This window comes from Nycticebus coucang, chromosome 21 (genome assembly GCF_027406575.1).
Source record: "Nycticebus coucang isolate mNycCou1 chromosome 21, mNycCou1.pri, whole genome shotgun sequence".
Lineage (NCBI taxonomy): Eukaryota > Metazoa > Chordata > Mammalia > Primates > Lorisidae > Nycticebus > Nycticebus coucang.
The window spans coordinates 55523977-55539112 of record NC_069800.1 but is presented as its reverse complement, the minus strand read 5'-3'; the positions used below and the strand labels follow the sequence as shown (position 1 = coordinate 55539112).

At 44.4% G+C, this 15136-nt stretch overlaps 1 protein-coding gene across 2 annotated transcripts in view; it reads left to right on the top strand.

Moving 5' to 3' along the window:
• Positions 1 to 14767, top strand: part of B4GALT5 (beta-1,4-galactosyltransferase 5) — an 81691-nt gene extending 66924 nt beyond the window's left edge. For both annotated transcript variants that reach the window (XM_053573675.1, XM_053573676.1), the window contains exons 4-9: positions 1884 to 2008; positions 3381 to 3497; positions 5748 to 5935; positions 6579 to 6701; positions 9528 to 9629; positions 11327 to 14767. In XM_053573675.1, the coding sequence (XP_053429650.1) occupies positions 1884 to 2008; positions 3381 to 3497; positions 5748 to 5935; positions 6579 to 6701; positions 9528 to 9629; positions 11327 to 11474 (803 nt within the window). In that variant the 3' untranslated portion in view covers positions 11475 to 14767. The remainder of the gene's footprint in view (positions 1 to 1883; positions 2009 to 3380; positions 3498 to 5747; positions 5936 to 6578; positions 6702 to 9527; positions 9630 to 11326) is intronic.
• Positions 14768 to 15136: the final 369 nt, after the last annotated feature.

Below are 15136 nucleotides of genomic sequence, written 5' to 3'. Positions count from 1 at the left end.
GAGTAATGTCTCACACTAGGTAGGATGTGACTAAATCATTGCTAAGTCCGTTATAATCTTCTGTATGTGCCGTCCATCATAGACGGATGTGAGGCACGTGATTATGTAGGCAACCAGCTTTGTCTTCTTGAGTATGTATTTCCCACTGATTTGTTTGATGTTAGAGAAGTTATTTTCTTTTTCTCTTTCCCTCTCCTTTTTTTGGGGGTGGGGTGGGGGAGACAACAGAGTCTCACTCTGTCACCCAGGCTGGAGTGCAGTGGTGTCATCATTGCTCACCGTAACCTGGACTTCCTGGGCTTAAATGATCTTCCCATGTGTACCCCCACACTCAACTAATTAAGAAAAAGTGCATTAATGTACACAGCTATGATTTAATTAAAAATAAATAAATAAATAAGTGGCATAGGGCGGCACCTGTGGCTCAAGGAGTAGGGCGCCAGTCCCATATGCTGGAGGTGGCGGGTTCAAACCTAGCCCCGGCCAAAAACCAAAAAAAAAAAGAAAAAGAAAGAAAGAAGTGGCATCAGAAAAAAAGAAAAAAGAAAAAAAGTGCTTTGGTACATATGGGGTCTCACTGTGTCATCAAGGTTAGTCTTGAACTTCTGGGCTATTCTCCCACGTCAACCTCCCAAAGTGCTGGGTTATAGACATGAGCCACCATGCCTGGCTAGAAGTTATTTTCTTAACAAAGTACTGGTTGAAAAACATTCTTGGATTTTTTTTCTTCCTTTCTTTTCTCTCTCTCTTCCCCCCCATTCCCTCCTTTCTCCTCCCTCCGTCCCTCTCTCTCTCTCCCTCCCTCCCATCCCCCTAACCCCCCACCTACATGCAATCTAAAACAATGGCAGCAAACTCTGAGACCTTTTTTTTATCTCACAGCACATTTGAAACGCATAAACTTCACGGCACACTTAAATTATATTGATCCTCCCAAAAAGAACATATTTATTTTACTGTGCTTTGAACTTCTTTCAAAATTAATTTAATTAATGATCTTTACAAATTTTCACAGCACACTAGTTGAAAATCACTGTCTTAGACCTTTTCGTACTTTTGGGCTTCTTAGATGGTTCTTCTTACACATATTTAAAGAAATGAGCAGGCAAAGGAAACTCTCATGTTTGCAGAGTCAACTGTGCTCGACATAGTAAAAATAGAGGAAATGTTAGAAATAGTCATGCATGGTATTGAGCATATTCTCATTCATACGTGAAAAATTAATTATGGGTGTGTAAGTTGTCTTGGAAGCCTTGATGTTTCATTTGCATGTGTCACCACACACATATAAAGATCTTCCCTTTAAAATCTGCATTTGTCTGCATTTACACGTAAGCTTACTTTGGGAAGACTAAAACTGATGGATTAGAAATAGGCTTTTGACAGATCGAAAACTAATATTAGCTCATCCTTTCACCAACATTTATGCTGGTTGCTTCTTCAGTTAACTTAGAGATGACCAGTGTGTTCTGAGTTTGGATATAATCACTCAGGGTCCAAACTCACTGGTGAATGATTAAGAGAGGCAATGTGTCGATACTTGCTTCAGGAGCAAACTGACATGGCTCCAAGCTCTGCTGTTTTTCTCTTTCTTTTTTGAAAAGTTCAGCTGTTGTTTTACTTGAAGTCTGTATTTCTTTCTGCACCATTGGCAGAAGCCCCACTCTACAGTCTTAATTCCTGGATTTGCTTTTCTACCCAGACAATACTGAAGAACTGAAATGCAGGGAGATGGAAGGCAAAGGAAGGGACTTCCATCCCTGTTAAAACCATAGTCAGCTGAAAAAAAAATCAGACTTCTCCAGTGAATAAAAGCTTGGACATAGAGAAAAGAATCTGTCATTTTTCTTATCTCTTAATCCTTTCCTCCCCTCTCTGTTCAGAGGGCCCAATAGACATAAACATGAGTGAAATCGGAATGGATTACATTCATGAAATCTTCTCCAAAGACCCAGCCATCAAGCTCGGAGGTCACTGGAAGCCTTCTGATTGCATGCCTCGATGGAAGGTAGGGTGTGAGGTCAGACCCAGAGTGTTGGGAAGCCCACGTGGGATTTGCTAACTGTGACATTTCGTAATTTTTGCCCTACTACCCCATGCAAAGTATTTTAATTTGATAGAAATATTTTGGAAGGGGCAGCACCTGTGGATCAGTGGGTAGGGTGCCGACCCCATATCCTGAGGGCGGCGGGTTTAAACCCAGCCCCAGCCGAACTGCAACAACAACAACAAAAAAAATAGCCGGGCGTTGTGTCGTGTGCCTGTAGCCTACTCGGGAGGCTGAGGCAGGAGAATCGCCTAAGCCCAGGAGTTGGAGGTTGCTGTGAGCTGTGTGACGCCACGGCACTCTACCAAGGGCAATAAGGTGAGACTCTGTCTCTACAAAAAAAAGAAAGAAATATTTTGGAGGAACAGGTTTCCCCAGGGACTCTTGTAGCCTCAGAAATCTGCCTTCTGATGACTGAGCAAGACCTATTTGTCTTCCTAACAGGGATATTAACAAAGCGAGGAAGTGCAAGGGTCAGTAGGTCTCTAGTGAGACATTTGCAGAAATTATCTTCTCAGAGTTAGGGCTTCATACCTGTTCTCCACTGGTCACTATAAGCTTAGTGGAATATAAAGTGAAATTATCTAGCTTGACTCTGAGATTTATTTGGTGCTTTTCTGTGTGATGATGGTCAAGAGGCATCAGTAGTGTGGGTCAAGTTTATAACACTTGCTTATGTCCATTCCTTTAATAAGTATTTATTAAAATGCTTATTCTGGGGTGGCGCCTGTGGCTCAATGAGTAGGGCACCGGCCCATATACTGAGGGTGGCGGGTTCAAACCCACCAGCCTCAGCCAAACTGCAACCAAAAAAAAAAAACAAAAATGCTTATTCTGTGCCAGCCCTGTTAGGTACTGGTGGTACAGCAGTGATCAATACAGATCTGGAATAGATTAGTATTTCTACCTTAGCACTAATGTGTAAAATCAATTTAATGACTAGCAATAAGACCATATATATATGCATCACACATTGTAAGGGGAACTACTGTTATGTTAAGGTTATTTAATTGTATGTTTATATATGTGTTAATATATAGAGATATAGTCATGTCACAGCATAGGATGTGTTTTCTTGTGGGTTGGGGTCTAGAATGAATTCACGTGACAAGCCTGCTATGTGTGGCCTCTAAGGCATGGTGCATGTGAGAATAAGATCCACTTAGTTCAAGGGTTGACTTGCCAACATAGGTGTTTATTTAGAGGAAGTTGAGGACAAAACAGATTCTCAGAACTCCTAGTGTTTGGTCACCAATTCTGCAGAGATGTCCTACTGTGACTCACAAGTTCAGGGCACTAACTGGATAACTTCTTTTGCTGTGATCCACTCCAGGTGGCAATCCTGATCCCCTTCCGGAATAGGCATGAGCACCTTCCAGTCCTATTCAGACACCTGATTCCCATGCTTCAGCGCCAGCGCCTTCAGTTTGCATTTTATGTGGTTGAACAAGTGAGTGATCTTTTCTCTCTCTTCTGAGATAGCAGTTTAGAATGCTGCAAGTGGCAGGGCGTGGTACCTCAGCTTGGTACCATCTAGCTCAAAGTGATAGGTGATAATGCTAGCACTTTGAAAGGCAAAAGTAGAAAGATTGCTTGAGGCCAGGAGTTTAAGACCAGCCTAGGTAAGAATGAGGACCCCACTCCCCCCATCTCTACAAAAAAATAGAAAAATCAGCCGGGCATGAAGACGTAGCTACTCAGGAGGATGAAGCAGAAGGATCACCGCTGCGCTCAGCAAGAGCAACAGAGCAAAACCCTGTCTCAAAAAAAAAAAAAAAAAAAGATGTAAACTAATCCATCTCTAGTGTGATGAGCTAATAAAGTTGAGTTGAGGGGCGGTGCCTGTGGCTCAGTGAGTAGGGCACCGGCCCCATATGCCGAGGGTGGCGGGTTCAAACCCAGGCCCGGCCAAACTGCAACAAAAAAATAGCCGGGCGTTGTGGCGGGTGCCTGTAGTCCCAGCTGCTCTGGAGGCTGAGGCAAGAGAATCGCGTAAGCCTGAGAGTTAGAGGTTGCTGTGAGCCTTGTGACGCCATGGCACTCTACCCGAGGGTGGTACAGTGAGACTCTGTCTCTACAAAAAAAAAAAAAAAGTTGAGTTGAGTTGCCCTTTGAATTCAGGAGGGAATTTTGCTTGTGAATGGAAGCTTGCTGTATGGTGCTTTGCTAGCACCTTCTTTGAGTGGTGTCTTCAGGCCCCAAATTCAGGAAATTGTCCCTAAGATAAGGACTTATATCAAAGTTCAACCCAGATGAGATGACCTTGGAGTCAGGGCACCTCAGTGCTATCTATCTGCTATTGATTAGCTACATGGCCCAGATGTTCCTAGACTTCTCTAAGGATCTGGGTTTGGATTTGTTTTAATCTTAAAAGTATTGGGATTGAACTAGATACAGAGTTAAGAAACTAAAGACTCACATGGCAAATTCAGTATATAAACCCTTTTGGTAGGGAGGGGTCCTACATAAATTTATTTATTTATTTTTGAGACAGAGTCTCGCTTCATCACCCCCAGTAGAGTGCTGTGGCATCATAGCTCACAGCAACCTCAAACTCTTGTGTTCCAGTGATCCTCTTGCCTCAGCCTCCCAAGTAGCTGGGACTGTAGGCACCTGCCACAACACCTGGCTGTTTTTTTTAGAGATGTGGTCTTGCTCTTGCTCAGGCTGGTCTTGAACTCATGAGTTCAAGCAGCCCACCCACCTAAGCCTCCCAGAGTTCTAGGATTACAGGAGTGAGCTACAGCGCCTGGCCCTGTAATATTTTTTATTTGCCTTTCGATGGAACGTGATTGTCCACTTGGCCTTAATCCCCACTCCTGCTGTTGTCTCTTGCCTGGGCTAGTTCACGCATGGCCATTTCTAATGTGACTTCTGTAGGCATTTTTAAAGTATGTGATCCTTGGACTAGAAGTGATAGGTGATAATGCTAGCACTTTGAGAGGCTGAGGTATAGGTAAGTGAAAGGCTCACAGATACCCCTTAATTCATTAAGCCTCAACTTTGAGAACCTTTTTACTCATCTCTGGCTACAAGCATGCTCACTGCCTGAGCTGCTTATGTGGTCATCCTGTGACTTGCCTTACACTGCAATGAGGAAAAGGGGGTGAACACCACTGTTCTGAAAGTGAAGGCATCTGGGACATGTCAGAGTCCTGTCTATCCTGAGTTGGGTATTTTGATGTAGGTGAAGGTGAGCCAGTATTGGTATTTACACTAGATGGGCTGGGCTGGGTGCGCTGGCTCACGCCTATAACCCAAGCACTCTGGGAGGCTGAGGTGGGCGGATTACCTAAACTCAGGAGTTAAGACCACTTCAGCAAGACAAAGACCCCATCTCTACTAAAAATAGAAAAAACTAGCTGGACATTGTGGTGCATGCCTGTATCCCAGCTACTCAGGAGGCTGAGGTAAGAGGATGGCTTGAACTCAAGAGTTTTAAGTTGCTGTGAGCTGTGATGCCACAGTACTCTACCCAGGGTGACAGAGTGAGACTCTGTCTCCAAAAAAAAAAAAAAGATTAGTTGGGCTGTAACTGATTTGAACTCATCTCCTACTGTGAGTGAGCCGTTGATGTGTGGTCTGGGCCTCGTCACACTGGTAGTGACCTTCCCAGTATAAGCTCTTCCTTAGGTAGGCCATAGGCAGGAAAGATTTCGCTTCAAGAGTTCTTTTAAAAATAAAGTTTTGCTTCTTTTAGGTCGGTACCCAGCCCTTTAATCGAGCCATGCTGTTCAACGTTGGTTTTCAAGAGGCAATGAAGGACCTGAATTGGGACTGTCTCATCTTCCATGATGTGGATCATATACCAGAAAATGATCGCAACTATTATGGGTGTGGACAGATGCCAAGGCACTTTGCAACTAAATTGGATAAGTATATGTATCTGTGAGTATCATTTCCTCTTAATCACTTGGTTCAAATCTAAAAGGATAGTGAGAAGTGTAAAGATGATGAAATCTAATTAGGTACAACTCAGGTGTCCATCAGCTGATGAATGGATAAGCAATATCCATACGGTCAGGATACTATTTGGAAGTACTGATACATACCCAAACCACGGGTGAACCTTGGAAACATTATGTTAGATGAAAGAAGCCGGACACGAAATGTCATGGGTCATATGATTCCATCTATCTGAGATGTCCAAAGTAGGCAAATGCAGACAGATTAGGGATTACCTAGAGCTGAGGGCCTTGTGGGCAGGAGGAAGTGGTTGGGGGTGCGATAAAATGTACTAATACTGGTAGTGGTCATGGTTGCACAACTCAATGATTATACAAAAAAACCATTGAATCATACACTTAAAAGTGGACTAGTCGTGTGGTATGTCAGTTCTGTCTCAATAAAGCTATCGTTACAAATCAGTTAGGAAAAATTCAAATTGCTACTTTGGTTGAGACATGTCAGAATGAGGATTTAGACAGCTCAGGTCAGGAGCACAGATTCTAGTCCTCAAGCAAGGTGGCCTGTTGGAGGGAAGAAGTCACCCTGTAACGCACAGGTGGTGATGCTCTGCGTCTCCTCCCAGGCTTCCTTACACCGAGTTCTTCGGAGGAGTGAGCGGCTTAACGGTGGAACAGTTCTGGAAAATCAATGGCTTTCCTAATGCTTTCTGGGGCTGGGGTGGAGAGGATGACGACCTCTGGAACAGGTACTGCCCTTCTTTCTTTTCTTTTTTTTTTTTTTTTTTTAAGAGAGACAGAGTCTCACTTTAATCGCCCTCCGTAGAGTGATGTAGCGTCACAGCTCACAGCAACCTCCAGCTGTTGGACTTAGGAGATTCTCTTGCCCCAGCCTCCTGAGTAACTGAGACTACAGGCGCCCACCACAACGCCCGGCTATTTTTGATTACAGTTTGGCTGGGGCTGGGTTCGAACCGGCCACCCTCAGTATATGGGGCTACTTACTGAGCCACAGGCGCCGCCCCAGGTACTGCCCTTCTTTTGGCATCTTCTAGACTTGTTACTTTGGACCCTGCAGACCAATGCTGTCCCCTAGGAATGTAATATAAGCCTCATATGTAATGTAAGCCATGTGGGTAACGTGAAGTGTTCTAGTAGCCATGCTGGAAAAGGTCACAGAAAGGTAAAGTTAATTTTAATGATACATTAATGTATTATTGTATTATATATTATTGTGTTATATATGCAGTATATCTAAAAATAATGCCATTTCAGCACATCATCAATATAAAGTATGATGAGTTCACATTAATTTTTTCTTACTAAATCTTTGAAATTCAGTGTGCATTTATACTTGTAAGCACATTTCACTTCTGAGTAGCCGTGTGTGGTTCACAGCCACCAGAATAGAGCAGCTCCACACGGTTCTTTGTCTCTTGAATTTTAGTAGCAGCTATTAGTTTTTTTATGATAGAGACCAGAATATTTGGAATCATAGAAATGATTTTTATGGGCAGCGCCTGTGGCTCAAAGGGGTAGGGCCCTGGCCCCATATGCCGGAGGTGGCGGGTTCAAACCCAGCCCTGGCCAAAAACTGCAAAAAAAAAAAAAAAGAAATGATTTTTATTCATTTAAAAAAACTCTTGCCAACTAAAAACAAATTCTACATCCTATAAAAATAGCTTTTTTTCATATTTTGTCCTTTGCCATGCAAAACTAAACTTCAACAATCATTTCTCTATTTTTTCTTATAATAAAGAGTATGCTGGCCAGGCACAGTGGCTCACACCTGTAATCCTAACACTCTGGAAGGCTGAGGCAGGAAGATCGCATGAGGTCAGGAGTTCAAGACCAGCCTGAGCAAAGTGAGACCCTGTACATACTAAAAATAGAAAGTTAGCTGGGTGTCACAGTGGGCACCTGTAGTGAGAGCTACTCGGGAGGCTGAGGCAGGAGGATTGCTTGAGCCCAAGAGTTTGAGGTTGCTGTGAGCTAGGCTGGGGCCATGGCACTCTAGTCTGGGCAATAGAGTGAGACTCTTTCTCAAAAAAAAGGAATATGGGGCGGCGCCTGTGGCTCAGTGAATAGGGCACCAGCCCCATATACCGAGGGTGGTGGGTTCAAACCCAGCCCCGGCCAAAACTGCAACAAAAAAAATAGCCGGGCGTTGTGGCGGGCACCTGTAGTCCCAGCTACTCGGGAGGCTGAGGCAAGAGAATCGTGTAAGCCCAAGAGCTGGAGGTTGCTGTGAGCTGTGTGATGCCACGGCACTCTACCAAGGGCAGTAAAGTGAGACTCTGTCTCTACAAAAAAAAAAAAAAAAAGGAATATGTTCATTATAAAATACAGACGAATATAAAAATAAATTACCCACAATCTGACTACTCAGCAATGGCATTCCTTATTATGTCGCTGAATTTATTTTGTCTTTAAAAAGTCATAAGTGGGCCGGGCGAGGTGGCTCAGTGGCCTGTAATTCCAGCACTCTGGGAGGCTGAGATGGGTGGGTTGCTTGAGCTCACAAGTTAGAGACCAGCCTGAATAAGAGCGAGACCCTGTTTCTACTAAAAATACAAAACACTGAGGCAAGAGGATCACTTGAGCCGAAGAGTTGGACATTGCTATGAGGTATGATGTCACTATGGCACTCTACCCAGGATGACAACTTGAGACTGTCTCCAAAAAAAAAAAAAAAGTCATAAGTGAATAATAATTTAAAATCTCTATACATCAGAGTTTTAAATTTGTGAGATAACAATAGTACACATTTCAAGATTGAATGAGATAATGTATATGAAGCTCTTCCCCCCAGTGCCAATAGACGCCTCCCTTTCCCACAGCCAAAAATAACTCGAGAGATTGTCCCACTCCCACCTCCAGGTGAAAACTAGTGATTCACATTAGTTAATTAAAAGAATGATAGGAAAGATACGTATTTTATTTCTACTTCAGGTTTATACGTTTGTCAGCTTTTTGATCCAGGGCTGTATATAGCCCTTGCCTTGATCATGGCTCTGCTGATTGGACTTATCTCTTCTGCTGAATTCAAACTCACCGTATCCTAAACACAGTTTGCAGTTTGTGTTTAAAAGTAGACTGTGGCTGGGCACAATGCACCTGTAAGGGGTGGTCGGTGGGCTGGGGGAGAGTCAGCTCTACTTGAGAGGGGCTTGAACGGTATCTGCGTATCAAATCCTTCCAAATTTTTATGATTTTCCCTTTGATATTTTATAATTGTCTCATCCACATCTAATTAATCCACTAGAATATTTAAAAAATCAGTTTCACCTTATTAGGTCTTTCCAGACAACGTATTTTCCATGGAAACAACTCTTTTGCTATATTTTGTTAATTTATGTATAACTTAGTTAAATTGTGTGACTGTAATGACAGCACAGCTAGATAAATACTTGGGATCACACACTGCCGACTTCCAGTGATCATCGGCAGTCCTGCTGGGAGTTGAGCTGTCCAAGCCTATTAGAGAGTGGCCATTAGCCACAGGCACTCCCAGAGCTGTGAGCATCAATTAGTGTGGGATTGGATCTAAAAGCCCATTCTCTTGTCTTGGACAGAGTACAGAATGCAGGCTATTCTGTGAGCCGGCCAGAAGGTGACACAGGGAAGTATAAGTCCATCCCTCATCACCATCGAGGAGAAGTTCAGTTTCTTGGAAGGTTGGTGCAGTGAGTTTATTTCTCTTACAAGCATCCTCTGAGGCTGAGCCTGGTGGCTTACGCCTGTAATCCTAGCACTTGGGAGGCTGAGGCTGAGGGTTGCCTGAACTCATGGGTTCCAGACCAGCCTGAGCAAGATTGAGACTCTGTCTCTCAAAATAGCCAGGAATTGTGCTCGGTGCCTGTAGTCCCAGCTACTTGGGAGGCTGAGGCAAGAGGATTGCTTGAACCGAGAGTTGGAGGTTGCTGTGAGCTATGACGCCATGGCACTCTACTGAGGGCAAGAAAGTGAGACTCTGTCTGAAAAAAAAAAGATCCTCTGTGCTTTGCACGTGTAAGAACCTTAGCGAGTATCACAACCCCTCAACTTAACTCCCCACACCCCAAGGTCCTATTCTGATAGCTGTTGTACAATTACTGTGTGTATTCTAATTTAACTCTGAGGCAGACATTGGGGGGTGAAATTGGGGCACTGGTGAAAATTTCAATAGTGAGTTCTTTTAAGGAAATCTCTTGTTCTGGTTCTTTTTTTGGGACAGAGCCTCAAGCTGTTGCCCTGGGTAAAGTGCTGTGGCATCATAGCTCACAGCAACCTCAAACTCCTGGGCTCAAGCGAGTCTCCTATCTCCGCCTCCCAAGTAGCTGGGACTACAGGCGCCCGCCACAACGCCCGGCTATTTTTTGGTTGCAGCCGTCATTATTGTTTGGTGGGCCTGGGCTGGATTCGAACCCGCCAGCTCAGGTGTATGTGGCTGGTGCCTTAGCCGCTTGAGCCACAGGCGCTGAGCCTTGTTCTGGTTCTTAAGCACAGTAGTTTCCTCTGGAGCCTTGAGGGAATTGGAGGAAAATCCCCCTGGGTGAAGGTCTGGGTGTAACTTAGCTGATGTGGCAAGGCATTTGACACCCTTTTTGTGAGTTCTGATTCTGAACGGCTGTTCTGAGCTGTTGTGTGGTGTCTGTTTGCTGGCAGTTGCTGTACTCTCTTTTCTTTCTTTTTTTTTGTGTGTGTTTTGTGAAGACGGTTCTCTAGACCACCAGTTCTAATTACTCAAATTCCATTTTTATGGGAGTAAAAAGACACTTGAATACAGACGGTAAACTCTCTCATCTGGTTTATTTTTTTCTTTTTTATTTTTTTGTAGAGACAGAGTCTCACTTTATGGCCCTCGGTAGAGTGCCGTGGCGTCACACAGCTCACAGCAACCTCCAGCTCTTGGGCTTAGTGATTCTCTTGCCTCAGCCTCCCGAGTAGCTGGGACTACAGGTGCCCGCCACAACGCCCGGCTATTTTTTGGTTGCAGTTTGGCTGGGGCCGGGTTTGAACCCGCCACCCTCGGTATATGGGGCCAGCGCCTTACCGACTGAGCCATAGGTGCCGCCCCATCTGGTTTATTTTTAATGCCTTATGCACTCTGACCTTGGGCAAGTCACTTACCATTACTAAGCCCTGGCTTCCTCATTTGCTTTGGGGGAGGGGAATGGACTTTAAGGGAAGTACCTGGCATGAGATGGAGGTGTCTATAAAAACAACCAGAACAAGGCGCCTGGAGCAGCAGGTGGCTGGCGTGGGGGGCCTCCTGTGCTACAGAAGTACCGCCCAGGTGAGACCTCTCTGTGGGCCACCTTGCTCTGTCCTCTGACCGCGAGGAGGTTTGGATCCTTGCTCAGAGACAGCTCTTTGTTCTCTTCCTAAACAGGTACGCTCTGCTGAGGAAGTCAAAAGAACGACAAGGACTGGATGGCCTCAACAACCTGAACTACTTTGCAAACATCACATACGACGCCTTGTATAAAAACATAACTGTCAACTTGACACCCGAGCTGGCTCAGGTGAACGAGTACTGAGACAGGGACAGAATGTACATTTGCTTTACCCACCACCATCAAGAAAGCAGTCTGATGAGGCGTTGTTGAGTGTCCACACAGGAAGAGAGTAGAAGGGTGGCGTCTAGTGAAGGATCACAGGTCCGCGCACACGCACAAATGCCTTCACTGGGCTGGCCCGCTGCACTGAGGGAGTGAGCCCAGACTTCCTTTCTCAGCACTGGCTTTCTGTTTTCATCAGATGGACGTCTGTCCTGCTGCTCTCTCCCCTGTCTCCTGCCCCCACATCCTGTCTTAGCCACAATCTCCAGAACCTGTGATGAACTATGATCTGCCTTGGTCCTGCCGTGGAGCCTGTCCCTACAAATGACTTTTGGAACCTCTTGGCCTCCAGAGCAAAGAGGCAACACCCCCCCCACCCCCCCACAGGGCAGCTGTGTTTTAGGAAGAGCAGATGAAACCCCACACACCATTCTTCTGTATTTCTGGTGTTCTCTTTGGTTTCATTTTTTTTTAAATAACGAAACAAGACATTACCTGCTTTGGGTGGGGATCGAGGGTGGAGGGGAGGGACTTGGGAAAGATAAATAGACATAAATATATAACAATCACTTCTTGAAGAAGTAAATTGTAAATAAGCCATGTAAAATGCCTTTTTTAAATTTAATTTTATAGCTGGCTCCAAGTCAAATGAGGATTTATACATTAGATCACTTATTTGGTTGGCAAATGTAGGAACTCAGTTAAAATGCAATTGAAGAGTATATCATCTCTCAAATTGCTGTCACTTTGGGAAAGGAGTGGATATAAGGTGTGTCGTACACACATCAAAAAGAACAAAATAATCCAGTCTTCATCACTGGTAGCTGCCTGCTCCATCCCTTCCCTTCTTCCACAAGTCCTGCTCTGGACTCTCACTCCAGATTCTCTCCCCCTCTAGGCTGTAGCAGATTGTTCTTCCCGCTCAGAGCAGACCCTGGGGGAGCTTGCTGTGCACACGTCCTGGCTCTTGGGCTTGACTTTTTGTCCTTGCATGGCCAGAAGGATCTGAGAGTGGTGTCGTGTGTGATTCTCCCCTCCCGTCTTTCTCTTGTCAACTTGGCCACAGTTCCTGAAAGATGTGCCTAAATTACCAGCTGTTTTCCTTGATTCCTTTGTTTCCCTTTTTGGTTTCTGGAGTGATTGTTTGTCAACATTATTAACTAGTAGAAAGAACTAATAAGCAATTGAATTAGGGAGAATCCAGTCAGGGTCAGCTGTGTATCGAGGGTCAGCTGGAGTCCAGGTAAGATCAGAATCAAGGCTTTGAAATTAGACAAAGCAGAGCTCCGGAATGCAAGAGCCCAGGGGCTCTGCTATGTCCCTACCTGCTTTTTGAAGTCGTATTCTAAATTGCATTTGAATTTGTGCCTCTTTGTTTTTCCCTGAACCAAAGCCCTCATGGTCCCTATCAGCTTAGTGCATAATTCTGGAAAATGCCAGTTTTTCCCCCCACTTCCTTTCCATAAAACATATTTATATATTGTGATTAGGAGTGCTTTCTGAAGAGTACTTCTTATTTTTTTTAATTGCCTTGTTTGCCTTCAACTTCCTTAATTTTCATAGTTTACATGAGTGTGTGTGTAGATATGTCTGGGTCTGGGCTTATTTCGTAGCATGTATTGGTTCCGTGGACATATGATCCCCGCAGACTGTGGGAGTGATTGGCCAGGACTTGTTTTTTGTTCGTGATTTTGTTCTTTTGAAGAATAGAGTGGCATTTAGAAAATAAATTGCATTGCAAAACTCTTATCAGCTCGTATGTGAGAGCAGGCACCTGCCCTTGAAAGTGCTGGTAAGTTGTATCATATGTTTTAAAAGAATTTCAAGCATTTCATGCTTTAAAATACCTTCATGAGGGAACATTACAAAAGTTCATTTGGTTTTCCTTTGTTCTACTGTGCGTATAGCAATAAAGACCCCACCCCAGGCCTTTGTGCCAGCCTTGGCTCTCTTACCCTTCTCATTCTGCTCTCCTCTCTCTTCTGTGAAGGCTGTGAGTTGCTTACCATGAGAGATGTCACGCAGAAGGATTTGCCAGGACAGACTCCTTCTTGGTTCAGAATGATGTGTGTATGTGTGGGAGTGTTGTAAGATGACCTTGTTTGAAGCTCTGTGTTAACATAATTATCCTCAAGTACAACCTAGCACTAATTTTGAAAAAAAAAATGCTGAGTTGAGGACAAAAGGAAAGGTCTCTTTTCACTGCTTAAGGTAACCTCACTTATTTCTCTTGCAGTCATGACTTTGAGTTTGCGCTTATTAGCGCGGAATCTTGCAGTGTGCGTTGTCAGTCTTTATCCACCACATTGAATGGTGTCCGGGAAATGTGATAGTTAAAAACACACAGCCATTTCCAAGTGCTGCTAATAGTGTGAAATTCCCATGTTAACAAGCAAACAAACAAACAAAAAAAACCCAGTAAGAATCAAGTGTGACCTTGTGCATGTTTTGGCAGCTGAAGTTCTTCAAGGCTACTGATGGGTGACTTCAAAATCAATTTCTTTCTTTTTTCTTGAGACAGAGTCTTACTATGTTGCCCTGGGTAGAGTGCTGTGGCATCACAGCTCACAGCAACCTCCACCTCTTGGGCTTAAGGGATTCTCTTGCCTCAGCCTCCCGAGTAGCTGGGACTACAGGTGCCCGCCACAATGCCTGGCCTATTTTTTTCTTTTTTGCAGTTTTTAGCCAAGGCTGGGTTTGAACCCACCACCTCCAGCATATGGGGCTGGCGCCCTACTCCTTTGAGCCACAGGCGCTGCCCCCCCCCTTTTTTTTTAATGTAGTTGTCAATTGTTTGGCAGGCCCAGGCTGGGTTCAAACCCACCAGCTCTGGTGGATGTGGCTGGCGCCCCCAGCTGCTGAGCAGTCAAAATCAATCTTGTCTTTGATGCCATGTGCTGGGAAAGGTTCCCCCTTTTCAGGTTGTTTTTTGGGAGGTATTTTGACACAACAGGGACTCTTGACAGAGCTCCTGTACCACAGACATCAATAGCTGAGCAACAGCCACATGTATTGATTGTATCCACTCACAGTTGACGATGGCATTGAAAGTAGCTAGCTTATTTCCACCATTGTGTGTTTTTGAGCTTGCTCTTATGTTTTAAGAGATGCCAGGGGTACATTTTTGCACTGAAATCTTAAGATGTTTAAAAAAAACACTTTTCATAGAAATAGTCCTTTGTCATTACATTATTTACTCATGTGTTTGTACATTTTTGTATGTTAATTTATGAATGATTTTTTCAGTAAAAAACACATATTCAAGAACCAAACCTTGGTGGTCATTTCTCTTTGTCTGAGACGGATTGGCTCCTTGGGGGCCTTGCCTTTCTCATGGTACTTCAACTTCAGGCAGCTCAACTGACCTCTGGGTGTTCCCAAGGTAAAGTGCCTGACCACTTTGAGCAGCCTGGTCAAGTGACAAGCTCCACTGTGTAATCGAAGCCTTGAGCCCCACCGTGCGTCCTCTTCCAGAGTCACCCAGGTGGTGTCAGTAAAGTTGAATAAGATACTTGAGGGGAGGAGTATTGGGGAGTGGGGTGTTAAAGGGCTGATATAGTTTGGTTCCAGAAGCTTCTGTAGGACCAACCCAGGGTTTGCTATCTGCTTGCTGCTGCTCAGAGATCGTAATCATAACGTCT